Source organism: Phaenicophaeus curvirostris, chromosome Z (genome assembly GCF_032191515.1).
Source record: "Phaenicophaeus curvirostris isolate KB17595 chromosome Z, BPBGC_Pcur_1.0, whole genome shotgun sequence".
Classification (NCBI taxonomy): domain Eukaryota; kingdom Metazoa; phylum Chordata; class Aves; order Cuculiformes; family Cuculidae; genus Phaenicophaeus; species Phaenicophaeus curvirostris.
Window position 1 is genome coordinate 10,854,740 of NC_091431.1, and position 26,158 is coordinate 10,880,897.

At 36.6% G+C, this 26,158-nt stretch overlaps 1 protein-coding gene across 2 annotated transcripts in view; it reads left to right on the top strand.

The window, feature by feature from the left end:
- MCCC2 (methylcrotonyl-CoA carboxylase subunit 2) overlaps nt 1-26,158 on the top strand; it is a 37,458-nt gene that overhangs the window by 1,149 nt on the left and 10,151 nt on the right. For both annotated transcript variants that reach the window (XM_069880556.1, XM_069880557.1), the window contains exons 2-14: nt 3,770-3,836; nt 6,825-6,909; nt 7,167-7,268; nt 7,821-7,948; nt 10,477-10,589; nt 15,201-15,314; nt 19,908-19,972; nt 20,939-21,038; nt 21,891-21,986; nt 23,233-23,305; nt 23,509-23,585; nt 25,594-25,660; nt 25,842-25,998. In XM_069880556.1, coding sequence (XP_069736657.1) covers nt 3,770-3,836; nt 6,825-6,909; nt 7,167-7,268; nt 7,821-7,948; nt 10,477-10,589; nt 15,201-15,314; nt 19,908-19,972; nt 20,939-21,038; nt 21,891-21,986; nt 23,233-23,305; nt 23,509-23,585; nt 25,594-25,660; nt 25,842-25,998 — 1,244 coding nt within the window. The remainder of the gene's footprint in view (nt 1-3,769; nt 3,837-6,824; nt 6,910-7,166; nt 7,269-7,820; nt 7,949-10,476; nt 10,590-15,200; nt 15,315-19,907; nt 19,973-20,938; nt 21,039-21,890; nt 21,987-23,232; nt 23,306-23,508; nt 23,586-25,593; nt 25,661-25,841; nt 25,999-26,158) is intronic.

Here is a 26,158-nt window from a genome sequence, read left to right on the forward strand (position 1 = left end):
CTCTTGTTTCAATGGAGATCACTGCCTCATGTTGCCCAGCCCTGATAAAGGGTGCTTGCTTTCTAAAGCTCCAGAACGAGCCTCAGATAATTTTATTTGCAGCGCTTTTGGTACCAGAGGTGCTGACACCACCAGGCTCTGCTGCTCCTTGGGGCGGCAGGCCGGGCGGTGGAATGCGAAGTCAGAGATTTCCTTGTGTGCAAATTGACTCCTGAGTTGGAGACAGGTGGGATAGTTACACAGAGTCCTGGGCCTGCTTCCAGAAAAGAGCAGAAGGAAGGAGGGGTAGGTGGAATTCCCACTGTCCTTTCGAAGAGAGAAGTGCTTACATCTGGTGTAAATTGCTTATTTTTAATGGAGCATTATTCATGTCACCTGTTTAAGATAAAAATCGAGTTTATAGTTGGGCCAAGAATAACAGTTTTGGGTATGGATCAAAACTGGTAGGAGGGCACACATTTGTTTTCAGATTTTTTCCAGGTAAAATATCCAACATCAAGTGAATCAACAACACGTATTCCTACCAAAGTATTTCCTTTGGTTCTGTGTTTGGTTTTGCAGAAGCTGAGTGTTGGGATAGAAATGGGGTTTACTGAAGCTTCTGTGACATTTCAGTATGTGTGTATATCTACACACATACCAAACTTGTGTGTATGAAATGTGTATATATATGTGTGTGTATTCATATTTTGCATACAAAAAAAGAGTATTTTAATAATTGTGTTTATTCAGCTAAGCTGTAGCTGGATTTGCATTTGTGTCTGTACACCTTGTGATCTCAAAAGGAAAGCAGGACCTGGTAACTTTTGTAGAATGCATTTTTCACTTTTTGATATTCATGTATTTTGGCAGCAGCTTCTAACGGGATGTCAAGACATGAAAAGTTTGCCTAGCTCTGCTAGACAAACTTGGGTACATCTGATACGTCATTGAACCAGTGAAATAGCTAATAGTGTTAGTATTTGATAGAAATAATTTATGGAGCACTGTAAATGCATGTAGTGCTTTACAAACACAGAGAGCTGAGGTCCCTGCTGTGAGTTAGTGAACCATCTGAAATAAAAGTAATAGAGGGAAAAACAGTGCAAACACAAGAAGGTGTAACAGTACATGATGAAGGTCTTGCCCTCTTTAGCTAATGTTTGCCTTTTTGGCTGTGAGTGCAGCTAGACAGGCTGGCTTCATAGTGTAAACTGTCTTTCAAACCAGACAGAGAAAAGAGTAATGTAAAACTAGAGTAAATCCTAAATTCTGGGCAAAAAAAGGAAAATCTATGTAAAGATTCTGAGGATTAGCTGTTATGGCAGCTCTGTGTTACAGCAATTCAATTAGCTCATGCAGTAACTGTAGGATTAGTCTGCAGGTTTTTCCTCTTGATTTTGCTTTAAAATTTGTAGGAGCCTTCTTATTAACAGCAGAATTCTATTCAGCTTTGTGGTGCAAGGCCCGGTTTTCACAAAGAACTTTAGTCACTTCCTTGGCCTTTTAATTGTTAATTAACGAGGAGCCCACAAATGTGTGGTAAAACTGGCACATCTGGTTCTGAGAGTTTTTTCTGTATGTATTCAAAACCTGCAGTAGGATTTCAAGGCATCTTTACTTTTCCTTTGTAAATTATAGCGAAGTTGTGTTCTGATTAAAGGCATGAAAGATAAGAATAGAAATTAAGTGAATTTAAGCAACTCAGGTATTTGAGTGCAGTATTTTTTTACAAATTATCTAAAAAGACCTTTCACAGTTTTTTCATCAAAAATAACTAGAGTAGGTACAGTCAGTTGTTAATTCAGAATCTAGTGAACAAGTGTATGATTGTGAACTCACTGAACAAGGAGGAACAAGGAAAATACCTTGAATGTAAGGCTGTGAAGTGAGCCAGTTGGAGTGGCTGGACACACACATATAAAATTGGGTGTTGTGACAACTGCAGGTTTTTGAAAGTATGAAATTATAATGGCTGTTTTACCAATTTTTTCACAAGGGGGAAAGAAAAAAGTAACTTGTAAACAGAGTCTTTTGGAAAGGGATAAAAGCAGGTTTTGTTTCCTTCAGTGCTATATGTGGGTGTGAGCGCTGTCCATAGCCTCTTCTAGGAGTGGCGGAGTCAAATTAACAAGATGTGCCTTGTTTTGTCCTTGTTTTTTTGGGATGCTGCAACAGTGGTAAGCCTGCCAGTAGGTCAGTGCAGTGTGATTTCACAGATTAGGAGGAGAAAAGCAGGTACAGAGGTAGGTGTTGGAGCTGTGCTGTGGGTGGGGCAAGGAGATGAAGGATTACAGTTTGGAAAGAACTAGAGTGAAAGTGTAATACTAGGGTGGATGTACTCATACAGCCTTAGGAGGGAGGGAGGAGATACAAAAGTCTGGTGCCCTCCTATGTCATCAGTAGCCAGGGGCTGCAAGGTGGCAGGACACATCAGAGATTTCATTAACCAGGGCTGGTATTTTGAGATGTGTTAGGAGTTGGCTAGTGATTGTGTAGGATTCATACAAGTGCAGGCTGTGAGCTGTATTGCAAGTAGTGCTTTGTTAGAAGATGGGGAGTCCTTCCCAAGAGCCAACAGAGGCACAGGAGTTGGTGTTTTGCTATGTCACCTTCATCTTGCTGGATGACCTCTAAATGCTGACCTAGTGTGTTAGCTGTGCATAAAAGCTGATAAAATTGCCAAGACCTGTTTTCACATGATATGTTTTTACCTTTCAGTAGAATATTTTTAACCTATTTGTTGAAATTACAAAGGGGGAGAAATGTGTTCTTCTGACAGTTTTACTGTGCAGTTTGAATGTGAGGTGCCTGTATACCTGTTTTTATTTTCTTACTGCTTTGCATCTTAGTGCCTTTCAGAGACAAAGCTGAGCAAACTTATTTGCAACACTTGTTGCTTCTAGGGGAAATCTTAATTCTGGGTGTTCCAGATGAGTCACTGGATTTTTTCTTCTGTCAAAGTACAGTCTAATATTTTCTAAGTAAGAATTAGACAAGGGGGGAAGGGGGTGGGTGGGGAGGGTATGCAGTAGTTATTATTTTATTGCAGTTACACTTCTAAAAGAGGTAACATAGCTCAATAGGTTGGGGGGGGAACCCCAAAACAAATTAAGCTTGACTAATGCCTTTTAATTCCTAAGAAATGGTAAAAATACTGTAGTAATGAGCACACAGAATTTTTGATAATTCTGATAGAAATGGTGAGCTCAGTACTGCATCATTTATATTCAAAACTTAGAGTCTCTGTTTTTTCTTTCTGGCAAGAAGACCAGACTTCTTGGTTTTCTTAAAAGCTTTGTTTTATCTTTATGTTCTGTCTAAACAACAGAAATGTAGGAAGTGTTCACCAGATGGTTTGACCTAGGTCGGTCATCTTTTGGTACAAGAGACATAATAGCACTTAGTTTTTATCCTCATGATGTTTTTCACGAAATTAGGCTAAAGAAGGAAACACATCTGCAACAACAACAACAAAAAAAAGGGTGAAAAATAGCACTTCAACTCTGTAGTGACTAATTCCGGTATTGTTTATTACATTTGGAACTAATCTTTTATAATTGTAATGCACTTAAGAGTTTTTGCAAAGCTTGTTTATTAAATGCTTTGGGCTGCTTGAGGAAAGGTGGTAATAGGGGGAATTGTTATTACTTGAAAGACAATACAGAGTTAGTATTTAATAAGCTAAATGAAATTAGAAGATAAATCCTGTGCTTTCTGGGTTATTTATTAAAAACAATATTTTCACTCTTGACTGAACTTAATATGCTGGGTTTTTTTGCCCACTTAGGAAAACTATGAGCGAATGAAAGCACTGGTAACAGAACTCAGAGAGGAAGCAGAAAAAATCAGATTAGGTAAGTATGATAGTCTAGCATTTAGAACAGTTGTTTAATTTGGTCCCAACCCAGTTTTGTTCTTTGAATTTTCCCCTGTAGCTGTACATTCATTAATCAGTTCATTCATATATGGCTTATTTGCTGGATTATAGTAGTAATACTGAATTTTTTGGTTATCTCTTTAAACCTAGATTTACTGTCTTCAGTCGTCGAAAGTCTTAGAAGGTTTACATCCAAGCTAACTTGTTTCAAAATTTAGGGGATTTTAAGTAACTCAGGCTAGCTAAGAAAAATATCTGTACCATTAGTACATCTTTGTTTACCACTGTGTGTAGTGTATAAACACTTTTTTTTTGTTTGCCTTTTGAGTGTCAGAGCAATAGCCTAATGAAAGCAGATACGCAAGTTACTGGAAGCAGACGTAAGTGAAAGCCAGGCTGACTTCATCAGACAGATCCATTTCATTGCCCAGGAGGCAAGTAGAAGGTGAAAACTGGATATTTGGAGTTGGTTAGTTTTTAATTGGTTAAGATCTTGGTAGTCAATGGAATGTATGTTTCTGATGGCAAGGTTTTTTTTATGTAGGTAGGATTATTAATGAAAGGCATTTACTGATGCACTTTGCACTCCACCTGCTTACTTCCTTCATCCACTGCTGCCAGCTTTTATAACAAATTGGTCTGCCAAGTGTGCTTCTGTTCGGGTTGCCTTTTAGTCTTTTCACATGCGGAGAGGATTTTCAAAGACCCTGGCTGTAGTTGTGCTGATAAACAAAAGCAAGTCTGTAATAGTTTAAAAGATTGAAATCTGTGTTTCATCATCTTGTCTTGCAAGACTGCCAGAATTAATTACAGTTTACTATAATTAATGGAGGCGATAAAATGAAAATAGTTTATAAATGCTTATGTCTGCTGCTAGAGGTTGAGTTGCAGTTTTAATTCTCATCTTCTTGTGTCCGTCTTGATACTATCTGTCACTTCATATGGTGCTTGTTATAGACTGTGATTTCTTTTACAGTTTTGGAACAAAGCACAGTAAGATATTGTGCTTATAGTTTTTTTCTTGCTTGCTGTGAAACAGAACACCAGGATTTCCTGAGAAGGTGCTGAAACCCATGGACTATCTCTCTTTTACGGGTGTAGACTGTTCAGCAGTTCCCTGTGTGGCTCATGGTCATGGCTTTCTTCACTGCTGCATATTTTCCTATTCTTGCATATTACATGATAATAAGAGAAGAATGCGGCCCTCACCCTTCACCTTTTCTCCGTCTCATGGAGCTCTGCCAGGATGTTAAAACACTGTTACGAGTGACATTGATTGAGACTGCTTTGCCTGTCATTTAAGTATATGATGAGACGAATTAGGTACTTGCATTGGATACATTGGAAGGATAAGTGCAACATCTTCTTCTAAGAGCTATCTTTTAGAGGATGAGCACTTGCTTTGAGTCCTTTGTAATGTCTGCTTCTTTTTTTATCTGTTGCTTCAGTGAATAGGGTATTTCTGAACCCATACACCATTCTACCATCCCCACCTGTGCAACAGGAAGATGGTCCCTGCTATGGCAAATTACAATGGATAGGTTTCTAATGGCAGCCACAAGGAGCAACTGAGATAATTTTACTCTCCGTGACTGACAGCAGTCATAGCACCTCAGCAGTCACAGTGGAGTTTTTGTAAACATTACTGTAAAGGAGAAATTAAACAAGAGATTTCAAATTAAATGCTTCCAAGTTTTTTTAATTGCGAGGGCTGCTGTTTCTCACACTCTGTGGAGTGGAGTCTAGTTTAGGGTAGAGTGAACATCTTGATCTTAGAAGAGTTCAGTAGAATGGCTACAGGGCCTAGAGGGGAAGTGTTTATGATGAGTGTGTAAAGAGAGAGGGTGCACAGAGATGGCAAAAATCACAGGATGGAAAAAATATTTTTGCAGCATCACTTTTGGGTGTGAATAAGAAAGGCAAAATGGAGGTTAGAGAAAATGTTGTAGGTGTCATGATGTGGGATGTTGAGAACTTGGATGAGCGCATTAGCTCTGTGGGTGGATATGGGTGGTGTTATCTGAAGAAGCTTGCACAGAACGATTTGCAAGATTTACACTTAGGCTAGCTATAGAGACTTAGTGAACAGGCTGAATTAGAAGTAAATTGTGGGCTTTCTGGCATGCCTAACAGGTAGGAAATCATGTGCATAGTGATCAAGAAAGGAAGAAAGAGAGAGTGCTTGACAGGTAGGCTTAAAACCCTGTTTCAGTGATGCTTAGCTGACAAAGAAATATTGAAGTCTCAGGAGAAATGTTAGCACAAGAGCACCTTTTTTATTTTGGATGGGGAAGGCAATTTTAGTGATGAGGCAGGTCAGTGGTGTGTCTGCATAGACAATGTTTGTATAAGCTCTTGTTAAAAAGAGGCTGAGGTGCGTCAACAAATCTTAAGCATCAAATGACACAGAGCTTTAGAGAGCAAGAGATGTGATTTAGGATGACCTCAAGTTAAGAGCTGAAATGAAGCAAAGGTAAATTTGATACTAAATTCTGTGTGTCTGAACTCTGATACCATTTTGGAGTGGTCTACGGAATTGAATCCAGATTGTGTTGAGTCTTTCAAGACTGAATTCACTACAGCAATTTTGAACCAATTGGGGGAAGAGTATTTCTTGTAGTTCTTACTGTTGCGCTTTTGTCTGTGTGTATGTGATTTCAATGCTTCTGTTCATTGCTAAGCAGTGGGAGAAAGTTTCAGACAACCATGTTTATTCAAGCCTTTACCCTAAGACTAACTATAAAAAAGGAGGGGGAAAAATAGAATATATTCTGAAAAGCAGGCATTTTTTATCAATACCTTAAATCTGATTTGAAATGCAACCCATTATTTATTGAATTCATTATTAAGGTCCATACTTCAAAAACTGGGAACTCATCAGTGCTTCCCTTCTAAGGTTTAATATAAGTGGTAATTTATCTATCTGTGTCCATAGTAAATCTAATAATTTACTGTTCTATCACAGGAGGTGGAGAAAAAGCTCGTAAGCTTCACACGTCAAGAGGAAAGCTGTTACCCAGAGAGAGAATTGACAGGCTTATTGATCCCGGGTAGGTACTTTTTCCCTAGAAAAAAAGACTTCAGGTTCTCCTTTGTGGGTGTATACTGTAACAGGCATGTTTTCTCTTTTGTTTCTGTAAACACTGGTAAATAACACAGTTAAAATTTTATGGAAGTGTTCATTGAAATACTCATCTCTTTTTTTTAAAAAAAATCTAATTTTTAAAGATTTAACCTTTTAAGTGAGATTTAGTGACAAACATGGCTGATTCCTTTTTAAAATCATGTTGTGTTTGTCATTATTCAGGTCTCCATTCTTGGAGTTCTCCCAGTTTGCAGGTTACCAGTTGTATGGTAATGAAGAGGTACCAGCAGGGGGCATTATCACAGGCATTGGACGAGTATCTGGGTGAGAAATACTAGTGATCTACATTACAGATGATATGAAAAAGAACAAGGTATAATTTTACTTAGTTTCCAGTATTAAGCTGCTAGTATTTTCAGTGTTTTGTTTCTGACACCAAGAAAATCAACAAAGTTGGCATCTTAATTTGTTCAGTCTTAGCTAAAAGGACGTGATTTTTTTTTTTTAGTCTGTCCCATATTAAAGCAGACAGCACAGAATGTTTCCAGTGTCCACTGAAGGAGATAAATTCTTGCAGGATTAAGACAGTTTTAAAAAAAAAATGGAGGTATTCTAGGCTGAGAACTAGTTTCACTCAATAGAATTACCCCCAAGGCTATTGTTGAAATGAAATATGATGCTATACAGTATTTTAAGGAGTTAAGGGACTGTGAAACAGTACATCGTAGTGCTGAGGCTACTGTTACAATGTGTGTTCGAGGGAACGCAGGAGAGGACCATCAGGGCTTCAAGGGTCCTTAGCATGTTAAAGTTCATAATCAACAAACATACTTGTTAGAAATACTGTCGCCTCTCATAAGCCTGTTTTATTTTTAGGGTGGAGTGCTTGATCGTCGCTAATGATGCGACTGTCAAAGGTGGTACCTATTATCCCATCACTGTTAAGAAACATTTACGTGCTCAAGAAATTGCCATGCAAAACCATCTCCCTTGCCTATATCTGGGTAAGTCCCATTGCAGAGGTAGCTGCATCTGGCAGGTCTGGATGTCTAGATAAGATGCTGCTTCTTTAGATAAATGTTGTTCAGATGCATGTGTTCCCAGGTTTGGCTTACTTAATGCTACCAGACGCACTTACATAAATGTATTTTCATCAATACTGTGTTACCTCTACAGATTGGTGGAAAATCATAACTGGAGGACAACTATAGCTTTTCAGGTCTGTTTTCTGTACTGTGGTAGGGCTTGATTCCTAAGATAAAGGTGTAACTGTGCCACTGTATGACTTCTTTGTTATTCCTTTCCCTTCTGTCATACTTGAGCAATCCATCCTATAATCTCATCCAGTCTTAATTCAAATTATAGTTTAAATCAAAAAAGTTACTTTGCCTTGAGCAGGTATCTGCATGAGAGAACGTAACAAATAAATTTTAAAAGGCCTAGTGCCAAAGTGTCAGTGTTAGTTTGGATCAACAACAAATTTTTACAGTTTGGGATGAATTTTACTGGAGCAGAAGTTTTATTATGTTCAATTTAGTATCTTGAGTTTAGTCTTTTAAATGCATATTTAGCCAAACCTTCATCTAAGTTTTACATACGTATACTTTTATTAAAGATTAAGATCAGAATGCCAAGTGTCTGTAGTACACTATAGGTTGTATTTTCTTATGCTGCTTTTGTACAAATACTAAAGCTTTCTGCTAAGGTCTGTGTTTCAGTCTCACTACCCAGTAATAAGTTTAGAACCCAATAGCCATTTTCAGCCATATTTAACAGAGATTTTTAAGTATGTGCATTGCTGTGGTTTTTGTGTAGGTCAACATCAGAGGAGAAAGACCCTTTTACTGTGTCAGTTTAAAAAATAGGATGGGTTAGTCCTTATCTGTTCTGCTTGGCTTAGCAACCTATGTAGCAGCTGAGAGGTATTAATTGGTTTGCCAGTCAGGATGCTTGTACTGTTAATAGTTAAATAGTCAACATAAATGTAGGTCCTGGCCAGCATAAGTGTTTGTAATTTCTTGTCCTGCTGGTAGTACAAATGTGCAAAGAATACTGAGAGAAGATACAGGGGCGGTGTGAGTCGAGACCTTGTGGGATTGTTACACATTAATGGAAAGTGTCTTGGAGGCAAGGGGAGGGCTGAATTTTTATCTTAGTCATAAAAAAAAGGAAGATACATAGCTTTGGTGTTTGCAAAACAACTGTATGGTTTTTTTAGTCTCAGTTATAGGCAAATTTTAACTGTTCAGAAAACTCATCTATTTTTGGTGAGTTATCAGTGAGCAGTTGGTGTGTGATTGTACTGTTTTAAGATCTTATGCAATGAGGAGCTATGGGACGCAAATACGCCTTTGAAACAAGAATTAGTTCACCCTTGAGATGTATAGTTTCTGTATGTATATATATATGTACTGCTCTTCGCTCAAACCTGGTGCATTATTTTATCTTTGCAATTTCTGTGCCTGGGCTTCTATCAGTTCATTTTGGCTGTGCAATCAAGAAGGTGTCCTTTGTCATCAGTCAGCATTTTGCTGACCTGGTAATTTTCATACCATTTGAACTGACTTTTTGCTCAGTTGTAACCATCTTAGTGTTAATTCTTTGGTGTCGGCATCTGGTGCCATTTGTCACTGAGTCAGTCTCTGGTGTGGGCATTTTCTTTTGTGTTTTGAGATGGCCCATTTCACAGCACTGGTACGGTGACCAGGTTGGAGTTTGTCTAGTTCCCAGAGCTGATGCTGGTTTGGGACAGTGGTTGTGCAGCAGCAGGAGAAACAACCAAAACGCTGCTTCACAGTAAAGCTGAATGTAGGGCATTACTGGCTGCAGTCATGCATCATGAGAATGTGCATGTGGGCTGTTGCTTGTACGGAATAATGAATTACCAGGAAGCAAAGTTTTCAAAGATGTTTGGACTCTCTGTGCATTTCCTCCTAGTTTTCTACTCTTCTTTGGAGTCTTATGACCTGAGGTGTTTTCATGGTTTGGAAGTGGAGAGTTGGCTGTTGTTGGAGACCTTTGAGCTAGAGGACACATCATGAGGCAAGGAGGCATAATGGACGTTCCTAAGGATAGCGTGAGGTCTTCAGTATGTCTGTATAATCAGGGTGTGAAAGTACTTATGCAATACCTCTTGAACTCAGTGGTGGTTAGTCTTGCCCTTTTCTGCAACTTGTGACAGAATTTCAGTAGAATAATTGAGTTAAAATTTGAGATTGAAAAATGTTCTTAGTTTAAATGTTTTGCAGTAAGATGAGTTTAGAAGCTTGTATTGGGAGGTAGGATTGCATCTGTAAGCATATCCAAATTTATTTTCCATTAGAATGATTGTGATGGTCTTACTTGGAGGAGGAGGATGTTACTGGTTTTCTTTTTTTTCCAAGAATATCCTAATATACTTAGGTACTGGAAATATATATAGCCTTAATGATAGTAATTGCTATATATTTTAAGTAATTTGGAGATACCTTACCAACAACTTAAGTATATAACACTGTTCAAAAACATGTTAATATATCTTCATTCACTCTAGTTGATTCAGGAGGAGCAAATTTACCTCGGCAAGCAGAAGTGTTTCCAGATCGAGATCATTTTGGACGTATTTTCTATAATCAAGCAGTCATGTCCTCACAAGGAATTCCACAGGTAATTTGCTTTTACTGGAGAATGAAATGTACTAATTAGTTTTTGTACTTGCTGCCTTTATTTGATTTCAAGTCTGGTAACCATGCTTTGTGTTTGACAGCACTGCGTTATGCTGACCTGACAGGGCAGTCTGGGGATTGGAGGCACTGTAAACACAATAACTACCCTTGAAAATTCATTATAGTTTTGAAGAAACTGTCTTCTTTCTTGGCCTTAGTGTTAATTGCATGTCCTACCTGCTCCTATTTTGGAGTGGGAAAATGAGCAACTTGACAATATGGTATGTAGGGCCATGTGAGGAAGCACTAGGAAATCTCTTGAAACTGTTGACTATCGTGCATCAGCACTGTAAAGGTGAGGAACCATTTAATGATGTCTAATAAATGAGACATGCTTTCTGCTCACATGAGTATGTGTATATTTATACACTGATGTGCTTTATGATAAAACTGCCCTAACAATGAAGTTATTGTCTAATGTGTTAATGATGCATAGAATTACTGTTAGTCACAGTTCCTGGATTTAGAAGTGGTTTTGTGTCATGGTTATTTCAGGAGTACATTTGGGTCAGTTTTTTGACGTGGGTGGTGTGTTAGGAGAGGTGCACTTCTGAATCTGTTACTCGTGTAGAATGTAGAACTGTTTGAGGATGTGATTGCTGATGGCAGCCTTGGCTGCAAAGAAAGCAAAGGGCAGAGTATAAAGTCCTGATGGAGGTGAGGAAGGAAGTTAGCAGGATAAATACCCTGGACTTAAGGAGAATAGTCTTGGGCTTGTTAAGGGAATTGTCAGCAGACCTCTAAGAGGCTGCCAGGGTGAGTGGAGGAGTTTGTGTTCTTTGAAGGTAACCTCCTCCAAATAAAGGAGCTCTCCAGCGAAGCAGACAAGCAGGTCATTCCTACAGCATTGCTGTCTAGTCACTTAGCTCCCAGCCTCTTCATATGGTTGTTTTGGTCCTCTCAGATGCCTGCCTTTTACTCCCCTTTGCAGGCCAAAGAATTCAAGCCTACTTAGCTGTTCTTCCTACAGAGAGTGTTCCATACCTTTGATGGTCTTAGCTTTTCTTCTGTAAACCTTTTCACAGGTGGTTTTGTATATTTTTTCAGATGAAGGAGCCAGCCTGTAGTACTCAAAATATCAGCTAATGGTGAATATATATAGTAGCATAATATACGCGATTCTCTTTTCTATTCCTTTGCCAGTAGTTGATAACATCTTTGGGTTTTTTTGAATGCCGAGCAGTGAGCTTGTGTTTTCACTGAATTATCTTAACTGCTTGCTCCTAGATGTAGTTGTCACTTCAGTGCCTGTCACTTTATATTGGCTGGGTGAAAGAAGGTAAAGGAAATATTCAGGGTATTCCATATGAGAAGAAAAATTGTTTTAGAAAAGTTATGCTTAGAAATAGGTGTTGGAACCTGGAGTAAATGATTAACTAACTTGCTGTTTCATCTCAGTGCTGTCATGAAAGCATTATATTACCATATTGTTTTGACATACTGGACTGTTGAACTCATCATTAATGTAGAGTGGATATGGGACTTAATTTTCTTCATTCTTCCCAGCGTCTGTCATTGAGGGGTATGGTTGGGCTGGAAGTGGTTTTATTTATTCTCTGTGAAAAGCTGTGCCTGTGTGAATCTTCTGATCCAAAAGGAAGAAGTCAAATCTTCCTTTCAGTTTGAAGCAGGTGCCCGCATCACGGATACAGTATTGCATCCACATCTCACTCCTCGTTAAATGACAGACATGGGTTTTGCATGATTTCTGAGGAAATTATTTCTGTTTGCTACTGTGATATCTTTTTAGCACATTTTGGAAGCAAGTCAGACTTCAGATCTTCACTCACCTTTTCCTCTACCAAAGAAACCCGAAATACATTGCCTCCAGCGAAATCCAAGGCTGAAGATTCCAACAACAAACTAAATCTCTTTAGAAAGTCTGACGTAATTTAACTTCTGCAGTGCTTTTCTTCCCAACAATAAAAGTGGAGTAGTTGCAGTGATGTGCTTGATCTCCAGAGGGAAAGCATTGTTTAGTTACGAAAAAAAATATTTAGCAAAAAAGACAGTTTGCAAGCTGGCTGTCGTGAAGGGTCACCAATAAGTTTAGGTTGTACTTTAGATTGATACATGTGAATGAAATTGGTCTCAGCATTTTTGTGGAACAGTCAAGGGCAACAGTCACAGGGCTGTTTTGCTGAATTATCTTTTTAGGAGAGGTTTTGGTAAGCGCTGTTTCTGCTAGAGACTCCAGTCATTATCTGGTACAGGATTAGTGCTTTTGAGATGCTATGTCAAAGATGAATATGTAAACCCAGTCTTCAAGGCTGAAATTACTGACTTCAGGCAGCACCTTTCTCAAAATACCTGGCTCTAAAGCCATGCAGGTGTTTTGCTGCATGTCCTGAAACAAGTTGAGCATATTTGTAAAGTTCCTTATAAAGTTGAATTTGGTTTTATTTCAGTTACCATGTAGTGTTGTATTAACACTAGTGTTGTACTTTGATACAACAAAAACTAAGAGTAGAAAAGATTTGCCTTATAATAAAACACGTTTGTTTTTGTATGACACTAGTGAAAGTTTAGTTTTTGTGGTATTACACTGATGAAAGTTTAACTTTCTTAAAATACCTATAGAAGACTAGGAGAGATGTTTTACTGAAGTGCTTCATTCATAGAAAGGGTGTAATACAGGTGTCTTTGGGAGAAATTTCTATCCATTGCTTCATTTCAAAAAGGTGCTATTGGCATTCATGAATCTGCTACTGATTCTGTGCTAACAGACTCTGGTAGCTAGAATCATTTTCACTATCTAGGGAGATGTTTCATTAGGAAATGTGTTTGAAAATTATGCTCGCTGTGATGTCCATTCTGGTTAATTCTTCTGACATGGGAGTCTAGATGTTGTTTACTTTCTACGTGCTGTTCTGTTGATGATGATGCTTTTAATTTCCCTCTCCACTTTTACCTGTGACTAATCTATTATCCTCCTACTGCAGCTTTAAATTACATTGATATTTGTATGGCTGTGAATCAGAAAACTGTGATTAGCTTCTCGTTAGCTGTTTCCTAAGCTGTGTCATGCTCGTGTGCTGCATAGATACGTGGGGAACTGATCTGTGGATATGAAATACTGTATGTGCATTCAGAACTGTTGATTTTATTGTGCTCTTAGGCAATTTCCTATGCAGTAATTTAAAGAATACATTCCGGAAGTAGCGCATGAGTTGGGAGTTTGAGGTTGTACTATTTGAGAAGTAGATTTTAGTTTTTCCACTATATATGTGTTGCAGTTTATGTATTGGAAAAAGTAAAACCTGAGTTAAAGTTTAAGTGCAGGCACATTTTTCAGCCTGAGCATGGTAAAATTAATAGTAGGAAAAAAATATGATTCCTGGGGACAAAGTCAGATGAACTTTTTTGCCAAGTTTGTCCCATTTTTAGTTGGTTATGTTGCCTTTGTCTTTACCTGGAGGCATTTATTAAATGCACAACAAAAATACTACAGGTAATCATGTGGCTGTGAATATAGTTTAGCACAGTGAAAACTGTTTACTGCAACAGCTGCTTGATTTTATGGTGGCAGATTGGCATAGTTCATCTACTCCTGCTTTAGATACAGGTAACATCATTTGGAAGCTTTATTTCTCTGTGCCATTTTCTTTTAAGACCAAACACAAAACTATCATTTAACACAGAACACCACTTGATGTTGCTGTTTCCTATTGTCTTAACTATTTCCAAAGTTAACACAAAATAACTTGTTTTGGGTTTTTTATATTTCTTATGGCTGTGAAAGAAAGTATTAATTAGACAATTATATTCTTATTGTCTGCCTTTTCAAATGAGTATTCATTTTCTTTTACTTTACAAGCTGTTTTGAAAAGGTCTTTGTAGGAACTCTTCCTGAAGGAGAAGTTAAGTGAGAGAAGTTCACTTTCATGATCATGTCATGCTACAGTATTCGTCATGTCTTGTGTCAAGTTGGTTTTGTAGAAGTGTCACCGAAATGTTTTGGGTGTACACTGTTCATTGGATAGATATTCATCTCAAAAGTAGGCATAAAGATGAAGCAGACGTTATCTGTGCTGAAGCTTATAACGAGGTACTCAAAACGCCTTGAAGGGAAGGAGTTAATTAGTTGATCCTTTGAAGAACTGAAGTTACATACTAGTAGATCGGCGGAATTTTCTTCGGAGGATATTAACATTTGTGAAATTATGCCAATAGGCAACAACTAGGGCTCTAGCTTAAGTATAAATACCAGGAGCAACCTCTAGATTTCAACCTTTTACCATTCATTGGTAAAACTAAATTTTATAGTGGAACATGCTCCTCTTCAAATATTCCAAAAACATAGCATATGGTGCTTCATTCATTAATTTTCTTGCAGGGTGGCCTGAAGGTCATAGTGTGTTGAAAGCTAGGTAGATTACCTATTTTTTTTAAGAAATCTAAAACATAAATAAAAAGTTTGTCAGGCAGAAATAATCTTGCAGTGCTGTCCCAGAACCTGTATTACAATCACTGAAGTATACAATACCATGTGCTTTTCCTGGTTTTGAAGGGTGGACAAGTGATTAACTTGTGTTTTTTGTTTTCCCAATAGATAGCAGTAGTAATGGGATCCTGTACAGCAGGAGGAGCATACGTACCTGCGATGGCTGATGAAAGTATTATTGTTGGCAAACAGGGAACAATATTCTTGGGAGGGCCACCACTGGTAAGGATAGAGAAATTTCTGGTAAAATGACACCCAAAAATATTTGTGCTACTGACCATTGTACAGCTTAAGTTACTGAGACCTTTGTTGGTGAGATATGTCCGGATATTGTCTAGATTAGTTGGCATTTTTAAAGTACATCTGAATGTTTATATCGTAAATTAAATGTATTTGATGTGTTAGTTGTACATATGAATCAGACTGTTAAGGTGTTTTTATATTACTGCTTTAGGTTTCTGTGCACATTTTAAATGATAAAATTGCTTTCTGTATTCAATTATGTAGACTCTAGGTTTGACTTAACATTAGAAAAAATTACAAGCACGTACATTATATCTAGGAGTCAAGATCAGGGAACTTCAGAAGCCAGACAATCAGCTATATTTTGTGTCAGTTTACAAAGGAGATGCCCCTAGGTTAGGGTTTTTCAGCAATTCTTTACTTTCTTAGTAAGGAAATAGTTTGAAAGGAAGCTGACCTGACGAAATACTGTTAATTAGATCTTGCTTTATGGTGGAACTCATGGTGGAATTTGTGACTATGGAAAATATTGCAGCATAAGTCATCTTAAAGACTTCACTCCAACAGGAAAGGGAGTGCTTGAGTGGGGTTTATTTTTGTAAAAACAGCTATACTAATGTATGTTCTAGGGTAGGCTCAGTTTTATTCTGATACAAATAATAACCTTTGCTAACAAAGATTATTTTGCTTAACACAAGCTTTACAAGAAGGCAGGAATTTCCAGTAGTAGATGTTTCATAAGTTTTAGAGCTAACAGGGCAGCACCCAGTGCAAGTGTTACAGTCACTGTGAAGTCTCACTGCCTCAACTTGCTTTTTTGAAATAAACAGATATTTCTTTATTGAATGAACTGGTCTGAGGCAGTGCTTTGGCTCTTTTTGTTATAGTCTTTGGGGAACTTTTAAGCTTGCTTCCTGTGACAAAGCCAAGTGCAAATAGAATGTCTCTCTGAAGTCCTTCTAACTTGAGGAGGCCTAAAAGGAGAAATTGCTTTGTAACAACATTGTTAATGAAGATACTGCTCCTCTCAGTTCCTGTAGTTAAGGAGGAGGGGGAGTCTGCTGGAAGTCGCTTCTTTCTACCATTTAAGATACTGGGAAATACAGCAGGTCCCATAAACTACAGAAAGACAACCACTGACAAATTTTGTTCTTGACCAATTCCTAAAGCATGATTGTGTTAATTTCCTTAAAAGCATGAAGAACTTTACCTGTGATGTCATTTAGCATTTACTTGTATAGCAGTGACCTTCGTTTCCACAGTATGTTTTTGCATTTAATTCTTTTTCTTTACTTTATGCTTGTCTTTTTTTTCCCCCCACTGTGTCACCTGAATGTTAAAAGTGGATTTAGCATTTTATACCTTTTTTTTTTTCCTGAGTCCAGTGTATGGATGGATTTTGAATTTTCATGCAGCTTATGAAAAAAAAAAAAGTCTTATTTATGCAAACATGCTTTTCTGTGGCTGGTAAGTGCTAATTACTGCTCCAGAATATCTTAAATTCAGAATGTTACTGACATACTGTAAGGAGCAGGGACACACACACATCCCGCTATAAGTACAAGGTAACTTTGTTGTCTGCCATAGTAAAGTATGTGTTTAGCTTGAAGTATTTTAGTATGTCAGTGGAGACTTTCCAAGTTTATAAGATGAACAAAGTAATCATCAAAAGCAGATGAAGTAATTAATAGGAACTATGTTAGTTAATGCTAAATTATTTACGGCTTATTAGAACTTAGAATTCTAGAGTTTCTTTGTTGGAATTCCTTTGGCAGTAATTATTTCTAGCATCTTACTTAGGTCTCTGTTCCTTTTTGTCTTGTTTTAGTCTCTTTCAGTTTGTTGCTTATGGGTAAACAGAGACAAATCCTCGCTCAAACATAAGCAATTTTCTGTACATTTATCACTATAAGTTAGATATTAGGATTTCCTTAGTGAAAAGCAGCATAAATATGAATGAAAATATTAGTGGAGTGAGCAACATTGAGTGATTCATACATCTTTTCATTGAGATAAGGAAATTAGTACAGTGAAAGAAATGAACTTTTACATCAGACTGTTGTTAGTTTGGTTATTGTGTTAAAAAAACAGACCCTGGTTGCAGGAATATCTGAGCTGTCTTAAGTACAAACCCTTTCTGAGTCCAGCACAGCATATTAACTTAGAGCCGCTGGCATCTAAAGTGGTGGTAATGCCTCTAGGGCTTGCTCAAGTTCAGAGTAATCTGTTGCAGTAAATTTAGCTAGTAAATCTGAAGGACCTCGGCAAACTTAGCTTTTCTGACATGGCAAAAGTGTCGGGGCGTGCTGTGGACCTTGAGTGATACTTCTTGGAGCTGGAAAGTGTCATCACACCCCTTTGGTGCACTGAGTAATGTGTCCTGGAGAGCTTACTTAAAGCCAGTTTCATTGAAGCTCAGCATTAAGCAGGTACAAAGTAAGACAGCTAAGGCTCAGTACTACCCAAGAACCTGGCTAGGAATCTGAAAAAAGGGAACCAGCCGCTCTTGTTCTAAGAGAGTGGTAATCATTTAACTTTGCAAGGGAAATTAGATCATACGTGTGTGGCTGAGATTTAGCATAGGAGACTCTTGCCATGATAGGCAGCTGAAAAAACATGGCCTGAGTCACGTCTCAAAAGGGAAACTTTGCTAGGTAAGTCAGTGACTGCAAGGATGCTGTAAAGCTAAAAAACCCAAAACCTTTCCACCACTTGCAGAGGAAGATTTCACAGCTATCCACCAATTTAATTTATTCCTTAGCAACCTGCAGATGTAATGATGCTTATCTTTGTGTGTATAGATCAAACTTTAATATTGCCACCTGTCAAATTTTCTGTTTGGTAGAGCTTTTCATATTCTCGCTGAAACTATTTTGCTTGCCTTTCTCTGAGCATCAAAATTACTTTGGACTCCCATAGAAACTTCCATTTTGTGTTGTAGCAGATATTGTAGATGTTATTGTGTATACCGTGTTCCCAAAAATGTCTTTCCTATATGAAGAAAAATATATTGGATTTCATCACTCACCTACCTAAGGAAGATATCCTAAGGAAGTGAAAGAGAATCCCTGAAGTTAGTTATAATTAGTCTGGTGATGTGTATGTTAAAAAAAAAGTGAACTGTAGGTAGTCTAAAGTGCAAGTTTTCTTGGCCTTCTTTTTAGAAAGACATGGAATAATGACTGCATAGACAGATTGATCTCAATAGTAAGAGAAGAATTGTCAAAGTGGTAGTGATATAGGTAGGGCCATTCTTCTGCATTCCCCCCAAGCTGAGGAATCTACATTCTCATCCTTGGCAGTTCATCCCTAAATCTAACACTGCTCAGGCCACCACAAAACCATGTCCCTAAGCTCCACAACCTTTAAATACTTGCAGGGATGGTGACTCACGCACTTCCTTGGGCAGATTCTTCCAGTGCTTGATAAACCTTTCTGTGAAGAAGTCTTTCTTAATTTATCCTAAAGTCATGTTCTTCCATTTGTTTTTTAGTGAAGACTCAAGTTAATTGTGTCTTTGACAGAAACTCATTAATTAGTTTCTGAATGCAACATCTTCATATTACACAGGTAGCCATTTGCAAAAATTGTGCCAACATAGCAAGATTATACTTAATTTTATAAGTTTGACAGTTTGGAAGTGTGTGTGCATATATATATGTTTGTATACTTAGTGTGCTTCCATTTTAGGCATGAAACTTGGAAACTGAAATCTGTTTTGAGAGTGATCATAGTTTTCTTTCCCTTGTTTCTTGCATTACCTCTATACTGTCTGTGCATAACAAATAATGATTTTGCTGGCTTATAAGGAATCTTTTTCAAAGCAATTACGGTAGAGTGGAACTGCATTCAGAAGGGTTTTTTTTACCGCACAGTAAATAATACTGCTTTTTTAAGGAGTTCACTGACTCTCTAATTATCCTTTTCTACCTAAGATTTGACAGATCTAGAATATAGCTTGTGCGTTTCAGCTATTCTTATGAATACTTGATCCAAACAGTTTTATGCCATTAATATCCTTTTTCTGAGAAAATTATTTTTACTAAATTGTTATGTGTTTAATGGGAGACTTAGGAAATCAAAGCTGCTAAAGGTTGTTTTATGGTTAATATTTAAAGATGTTTAAATTTACTGAAGAGTTTGTGTAGATGAAGCAAAGCTGAACAATGCTAAGTTTCAATTGAGTTAGTTTGAAACAGTGCAGGAAAATATCACATTTGAAATTGCTTGTTAAGGCCCAAAAAAAAAGTTTGTGAAATGAATGTTCATAAATCTAAAGGGTATATAAGTATGTTCACACAAGTATTTGCCACAATAATAAAACAGTAGGTGAAGGATCCTTCTCAATAAAATTTACATGTTCATGCTAGAATAAGGATACAAAGTCAGAGAAATTAAGTAATTTTAACTAGACTCTGTTGTCACATTTTAAACGTTCTGAGGGAAAGTAGCTGTGAAATTATTATTAATGAAGCATTTTTCAGTATACCTTATTACTATAACTAAGCCCATATAATTACTAATGAAAGGCAAGTGTCAACTCTAAAGCTCGTTTTCATTTTCTTGTGGTAGGTTAAAGCAGCAACAGGTGAAGAGGTATCAGCAGAGGATCTTGGAGGGGCAGATCTTCACTGCAGGTTTAAAGAGATATTTTCCCAGAATTAATTTCTTCCATCCTTTAGACTTTAGTAGAGTGTATTTTATTTTGTGTTATGCTATTTTGATGTTATTTTCATTTTATTTTCACATAATCTTATTTTTTAATTTCTGTGTAGACTTTTTTTAAACTATATTTAGATTTTGGAAATTAAGATTTTCTATGTCCTTACCAGGTATTGATGAATAATTATATCCTTAAGGTAGCACAGTTACCTTATGTTACTCTAGTTAGAATCTTGTCCCCTTCATTTACTACTTTAAAATACTTATTCTGTCCAATGTACTGCAGCATCATGCATAATATGGAAGACTATTCTATACTGTTTAGTTCTGAGTATTAACAGAATAGTGCACATGAAAAAAATGATATATTTTGTGAACTGTGTCTTACTCTCAGTTAGAACTTACCACAAACAAGGTGAAAATAGTTGTGTGTTTTGTAAGAGAATACTTGTTATCAAAACAAATTCTACATGCTTTCTGGTTCTAAAATGAAAAGAATAGTAAACAAAGTTAGATACCACTCTGCAATAAGTATTAGTGTACACTAAATGCTTAATTTTTACTTCAATTTACTGAAAAATTCTTTTTAAAGGCAGTTCATAATTTTTTTATGAGCATATTTGAATAAAGAAAACGTTAGTTTTGATTTCCATTTTAACAATACTTGTCATCTTTTATATTGTCATTTAGATATTTTACTTCCTAGAGTTTCTATTTTATGTCATGCCTGCTAACTTAAATGTACAATTTCAAAGAAAACTTCAAGGTTGGGTTTTATTTTGTAAGGAATTTAATAACAAAACAGGGAGAGCTGTATTGTAGCATCTGTATTTTAGAAAGAAATATAAAACTCTTAATGACTTAGAAGGTTTTAAAGCCTCAAATCTTCATCATCAGATTTTTTTTTAAGTCTTCATATTGCTATTACTATTTATATACAGAAAATCTGGTGTAACTGATCATTATGCTTTGGATGACAATCATGCACTTCATCTAGCAAGGAAAGCTGTAAGAAGTTTAAATATCCAAAAGAAAGTAGATGTAAGTACATAGAATCTGAAAATAGTGTGTTTACAATTGGGAATGCTTTTCTTCAGCTGATCTATACAACACAGTTTTTATCTCTTTTAGATACTTTGAAAATGGAAATTATGGTCCTTGTTCCTAAAGTTTTCTCCAATGTTTCAGTTATGCCATTACACTCCTGCTGCATTATTCCCCACAAAATCATTTGGATTACATGCAAGATTGCAGCAACTAGAATAGTGCATCAGAGTAACAGAATTGTACTTCTAAGATTAATCCTGTCTTGCAAGGTGCTTAATTCAATTTTGAATGCACGTGGTCATTCCTGTGGACTTAAAATTAGATATCTGCTAAAGCATGTTTTTGAAGAAATATTTTCTATAATCATTACGAAAAGTACAAACCTGAGGGGATAGACCTAAATAATGTCATTGTATCGACTTAAAATTTCCTTATAGAAAGCGTTGTGCTTAGCATATGGGGAGGGAGTTGCCTTAACTTGCTTTGGCAGGAGTTGCGAGAGGGTGAGTTGAAGATTAGAGCTCAGCCTAATAGAGCATGGGGGAGAATAAGCAAATGGGAGGTGGACGTACTTAATTTTTGATAACATGAAAGAAGTGGAGCATGTGTGGAGGTATACACAGAAGCAAAGATAAAGGTAACAGTAGCTGAGAAAGTGTTTTCAGCTTTCAGTTTAAGAAACTTGATCTTCATGCAATGAGAACGAGCAAGTGCAGACATTTTGATGTGGTTGGTGAAGAGAAGACTGTGCTCAAAGCAGCTGGCAAATGTTGGTTTGGTTTTTTAAGTTATAATGTGGACTAATAATTTCTTTGTTGTGTAAATTGTTTTGTTAAATCGTGACAGGTGACTATAGAACCATCAGAAGAGCCTTTATTTCCTGCTGATGAAATATATGGAATAGTTGGCGACCAGCTCAAAAGAAACTTTGATGTCAAAGAGGTATGAATATGAATTCAAGACCCACATGATCATGCATACATGCACTCAGTTTTCTTGCAGAAAAACAGTCTTTATAACATAGTTTGTCTACAGAAATCTAATGTGGGTTATATATCGAATAATTAAATGTCATAAAATCTTTTAACATTTTTTTTTATATTTTTGTCCAATGGATCCATTGCAATGGCAATGACATATTGGAAATACAGTGCTTTTTGGTTATACTTTTAAGAAGAATAAGCAAAGTTGAGAGCCTGATAACATTCTGAAAAAGATGCCAGATAGCAGGCAACTTTGTATTGGCAAAGCATTCTATAGACTTGCTGAGTGATGTGATGGCTTTCTTTTCCTGTTAAACCTGTGAAAGTAAAGCATAAGTATTCAAAAATGTATAGAATGTGAGGATCCCAAACAATTCAGCTCTCTTCCAATCAGTAACGGAGACTGTTGTACTCTGCTGCAGGCCTAGTGTAGTTACTTGCCTCAGTACCTTCATCCAAGACCACATCTTTTCTCGTATTTTCAGTAGATCTCATCATCAGAGTGTTTTCCACTACCAACTAAGTATTTTTTTAGAATGAGTCCTAGGATGTGCCTTTCTTAAAATATTTCATCAGAAATTACTTGGATTTGCTTTGTATTAAGAGTGAAAAAAGTGAACCCATTTTTTCAGTCTCATACTACACTCTTGAAAACTGTAATAGGTTGAATTTAAAGTCAAAATAAGTATCTTCTGACAAATGTCTCAGTAGCAATGGCTCTGTATTTATGTAAAATGACTTTGCATCTCAGAGGAACCTCAGAATACACCTTTATTTTCGTTTGTCACAGACTTAAGCAAAGCCGAAAATAAACTTATTTCTAAGGAAGTGACTCATGGCTGTATACGTTTTTGTCTTTATAAATGTGAGCCTGTTGATTAATGGTTACAATAACCAGAGGTACTGGTGTTTTTTTTTAAATTTAACTAATCAGGAAAGCTTTGTTCCTGTATAATTTAAATTGTTTGGGTATAATATCCGTAATCTTGATACTCCATTTTTTTTATAAACGTGTGCATAAATCACACTTCAAAAAATAAAGAGGCTTTACCTGCCATCCATATTGTTCATGGGAGCAGTGGGCTGCATAATGTTCTTTAAACAGAAAGCATTTGTTTTAAGTTACATATTAGCATGGTCTCTATTTCTAAAAAAATTTATGTAGGATTAAGAATTTCATTTTAATTTTCCATTTTTTTTCTTAGGTCATTGCTAGAATTGTAGATGGAAGTAAATTTGATGAATTCAAAGCCTTGTATGGGGATACTTTAATTACAGGTATCTAGAAATATGATTTTTCTGCATGTGTTCTCACAGGTTTTATACTTGGAATTCTTCTCTTTGGCTCACCTACTGATATTTTTAATGATGTTTTTCTTCAAAAGAATAGCAGTTTCTGTAACCAAGAGAAAGGGTTACCTATAGGTGCTATGGTAAAATAAACATATGTAAATATTTACAAATTTATCTTTCTCCTTCAGGGTTTGCAAGGATATTTGGTTATCCAGTAGGAATTATTGGAAACAATGGCGTTCTTTTCTCAGAGTCAGCAAAAAAGGTAAATAAGTAGATCATTTGCTGCTTTGACATTGAGAAACAAAACTTGTGGTGGACAACTTGGTCTTTAAATGAGGAACTTTTCTAAGTAATGGAAGTGGACTCCTCCATGTTTTTCATGTAAACATGAAATAGTTTAATAAGCTGTAAATATAATTGGCCCTGTTCTGGAAACAGCGTTCTGTAGGTTTTTTTCTGATGTGAAGTAAATAGGTCAATAGGAAAATACAGTTAGAAAAACAGCACTTGAACAACCCAGTTGCTATGTATTGTGAAAGTTACCACTATTACAAGAAAGGTCCATGCTGATTGCATAGAATACCCTATTAACTGTAATTCCTATCCTCTAAATTGTGAATTACTACAATAAATCATGTCATTGGTTTTTTAATAACTGGAAAATTTCAAACCTGGATTCCAGTACTCACTTCACTGGTTTAACAGAGATTTAATTTTAATGCTTTGCTGTGGCAACTCCTGGCTCTGACTAATGAGTGAAAATGTGCAGTTCCATTAAATTTGTGAACTAAAATACATAATTAGTGATGTAAAGGACATCCTTGATGGAATATTGTGATTGCATTACCATTAACAGTGCTTTACAGATTGGGCCTGGGGGCCTGGTTGTGATAGTTTCTGGGTATGACAGAGTGGTTACTTACCTTGTTGTATGTTGTTCCATTAGTTCTTTCTTTTTTCAAGGAATTGCTGTCAGTTGAATGTTATGTAATAGCAACTATGTATGGTAGTTTTGTTCTAGCAGGGCCCTGAAACTAATGGTGAGAAAATCAGTATTGAAAATCTATAGGAAAAAAAGGAAACCCTGGTGAGAGATTTGGAGAAAGTAATTTTACTTGATTTATTGCTGTAATAAAATAATACACAAAATTGAGTTTCATGTGCCGAAGGAATACTTTCAATGTGGAACACAGCATTGTTTTCAGCTAGGATTTTTTTAATGCAGTTACTTCGAAGTTAAAAATAATTTTGAGTATTCCTAATACATTCAGTATTTTTCTGATAATTTAGTGCTGCAGCTTTTTTCACATCAGTGAAAAAAACATAAGGAATCTTCCTTGCTGACTTTTGCTGGCGTATCAGTACAGTAGGAGGAGATGGTCAATTTCACTTCTAGAGAGACCTTTGTAGATGATGTTGTTTCTATGATTTCATAGTCTAATAATATTCCTTTTTTTTTTTTTTCCACTTTTAGTCGTGAGTGGTGACACATTTTTCACATGATCAACACTATGCTTTTCAAGTAATTCTCTGGAAAAGTTAGCTAAAGGTTATGCTTTATGATTTTTTTGTCTTCTTTCCATAAATTTTGCTGGGTTTGTATTGTGAAACTGCTAGAGTTTTTTTTCAGTTGCTGTGCTACATACCTTTTTTTACCTTTACCACCAGTGCATAAGTAACTTTGTTGACTTCAATTATTTCTAGCTGAAACGGAAGCTTGGAATCTACTATTTGCATCTTTGCTAGGAAAATGGTCTTTAAATGGTCTTTTCCTGGAAAATGAGGAGAGGTTACAGCAATCAGTGGAGCCATGAGCAAATAATGTATTGTGGGCCTTTCCTAGTTTCAGAGAATGATTTTCTTTTGTGCAGGAAACAGCTAGATATTTTTTTTCTGACTGCTTTCATTATCATGACACTGTCTTACAAAACTGTGTAAGGTGACACTGTGAAGCTGTCTGCACTTTACCTACTGGCTAAGTCAAAACAATTGAGCATTTCAGTATCAGGAGTAATGCTTTTGAAGGATTTTATTTCTGCTTTACTTTTGTTCTCACAAATTTGGCACTTAATTCTAGTAGAAGGAATGCATGTTTTGCAGTTGACTTTGGATGAAGCAGTAGTAGTACAGCACTCCGTGATGTGACTACTCCCATGGACTTTAGTGGAAGGAGACTTGTCACAGGCTTGAGAATGCTGGTAGCAATTGCTTCACTGATCCAAATTTTAATGGCTTCCTTTTTTTTTTTTTTTCTTATTTCTTCTCCACAGGGTACACATTTTATCCAGCTGTGTTGCCAAAGAAATATTCCCCTTGTGTTTCTACAGAATATTACAGGTGAATAATCTCAGTGTTTTGAAGTTTCAGTATGTTACAGGCTTTGCTGTTAACTATTGTGGCTCTGAAGTCGGCCTTGCCTTATTGTTTGGTTGGGGTTTTATTTTTGCATAGGATGACGTAGATCACAGTCTAATAGTATTCAAAGTTAGTAAGCCTTTTTTTATGTTGTAATTCTTAGGTTTCATGGTTGGTAGAGAATATGAAGCTGGAGGGATAGCAAAAGATGGTGCTAAAATGGTAACTGCTGTAGCTTGTGCCAGCGTGCCTAAAATAACAGTGATTATTGGTGGCTCTTATGGAGCAGGAAACTATGGGATGTGTGGAAGAGCCTATAGGTAAGTGTTACTTCAGATGATGACAGGGAATAAGATTAACTTAAGAGAACGTAACCTTAAAGAACCATTTTGAAAAAAACAATCTAAATTCTGCAGAAGTTGTGCTTTTTGGAAAACAAAACAATTCTCAGTGAATATGTCATAAGTAAACTTGCAAATA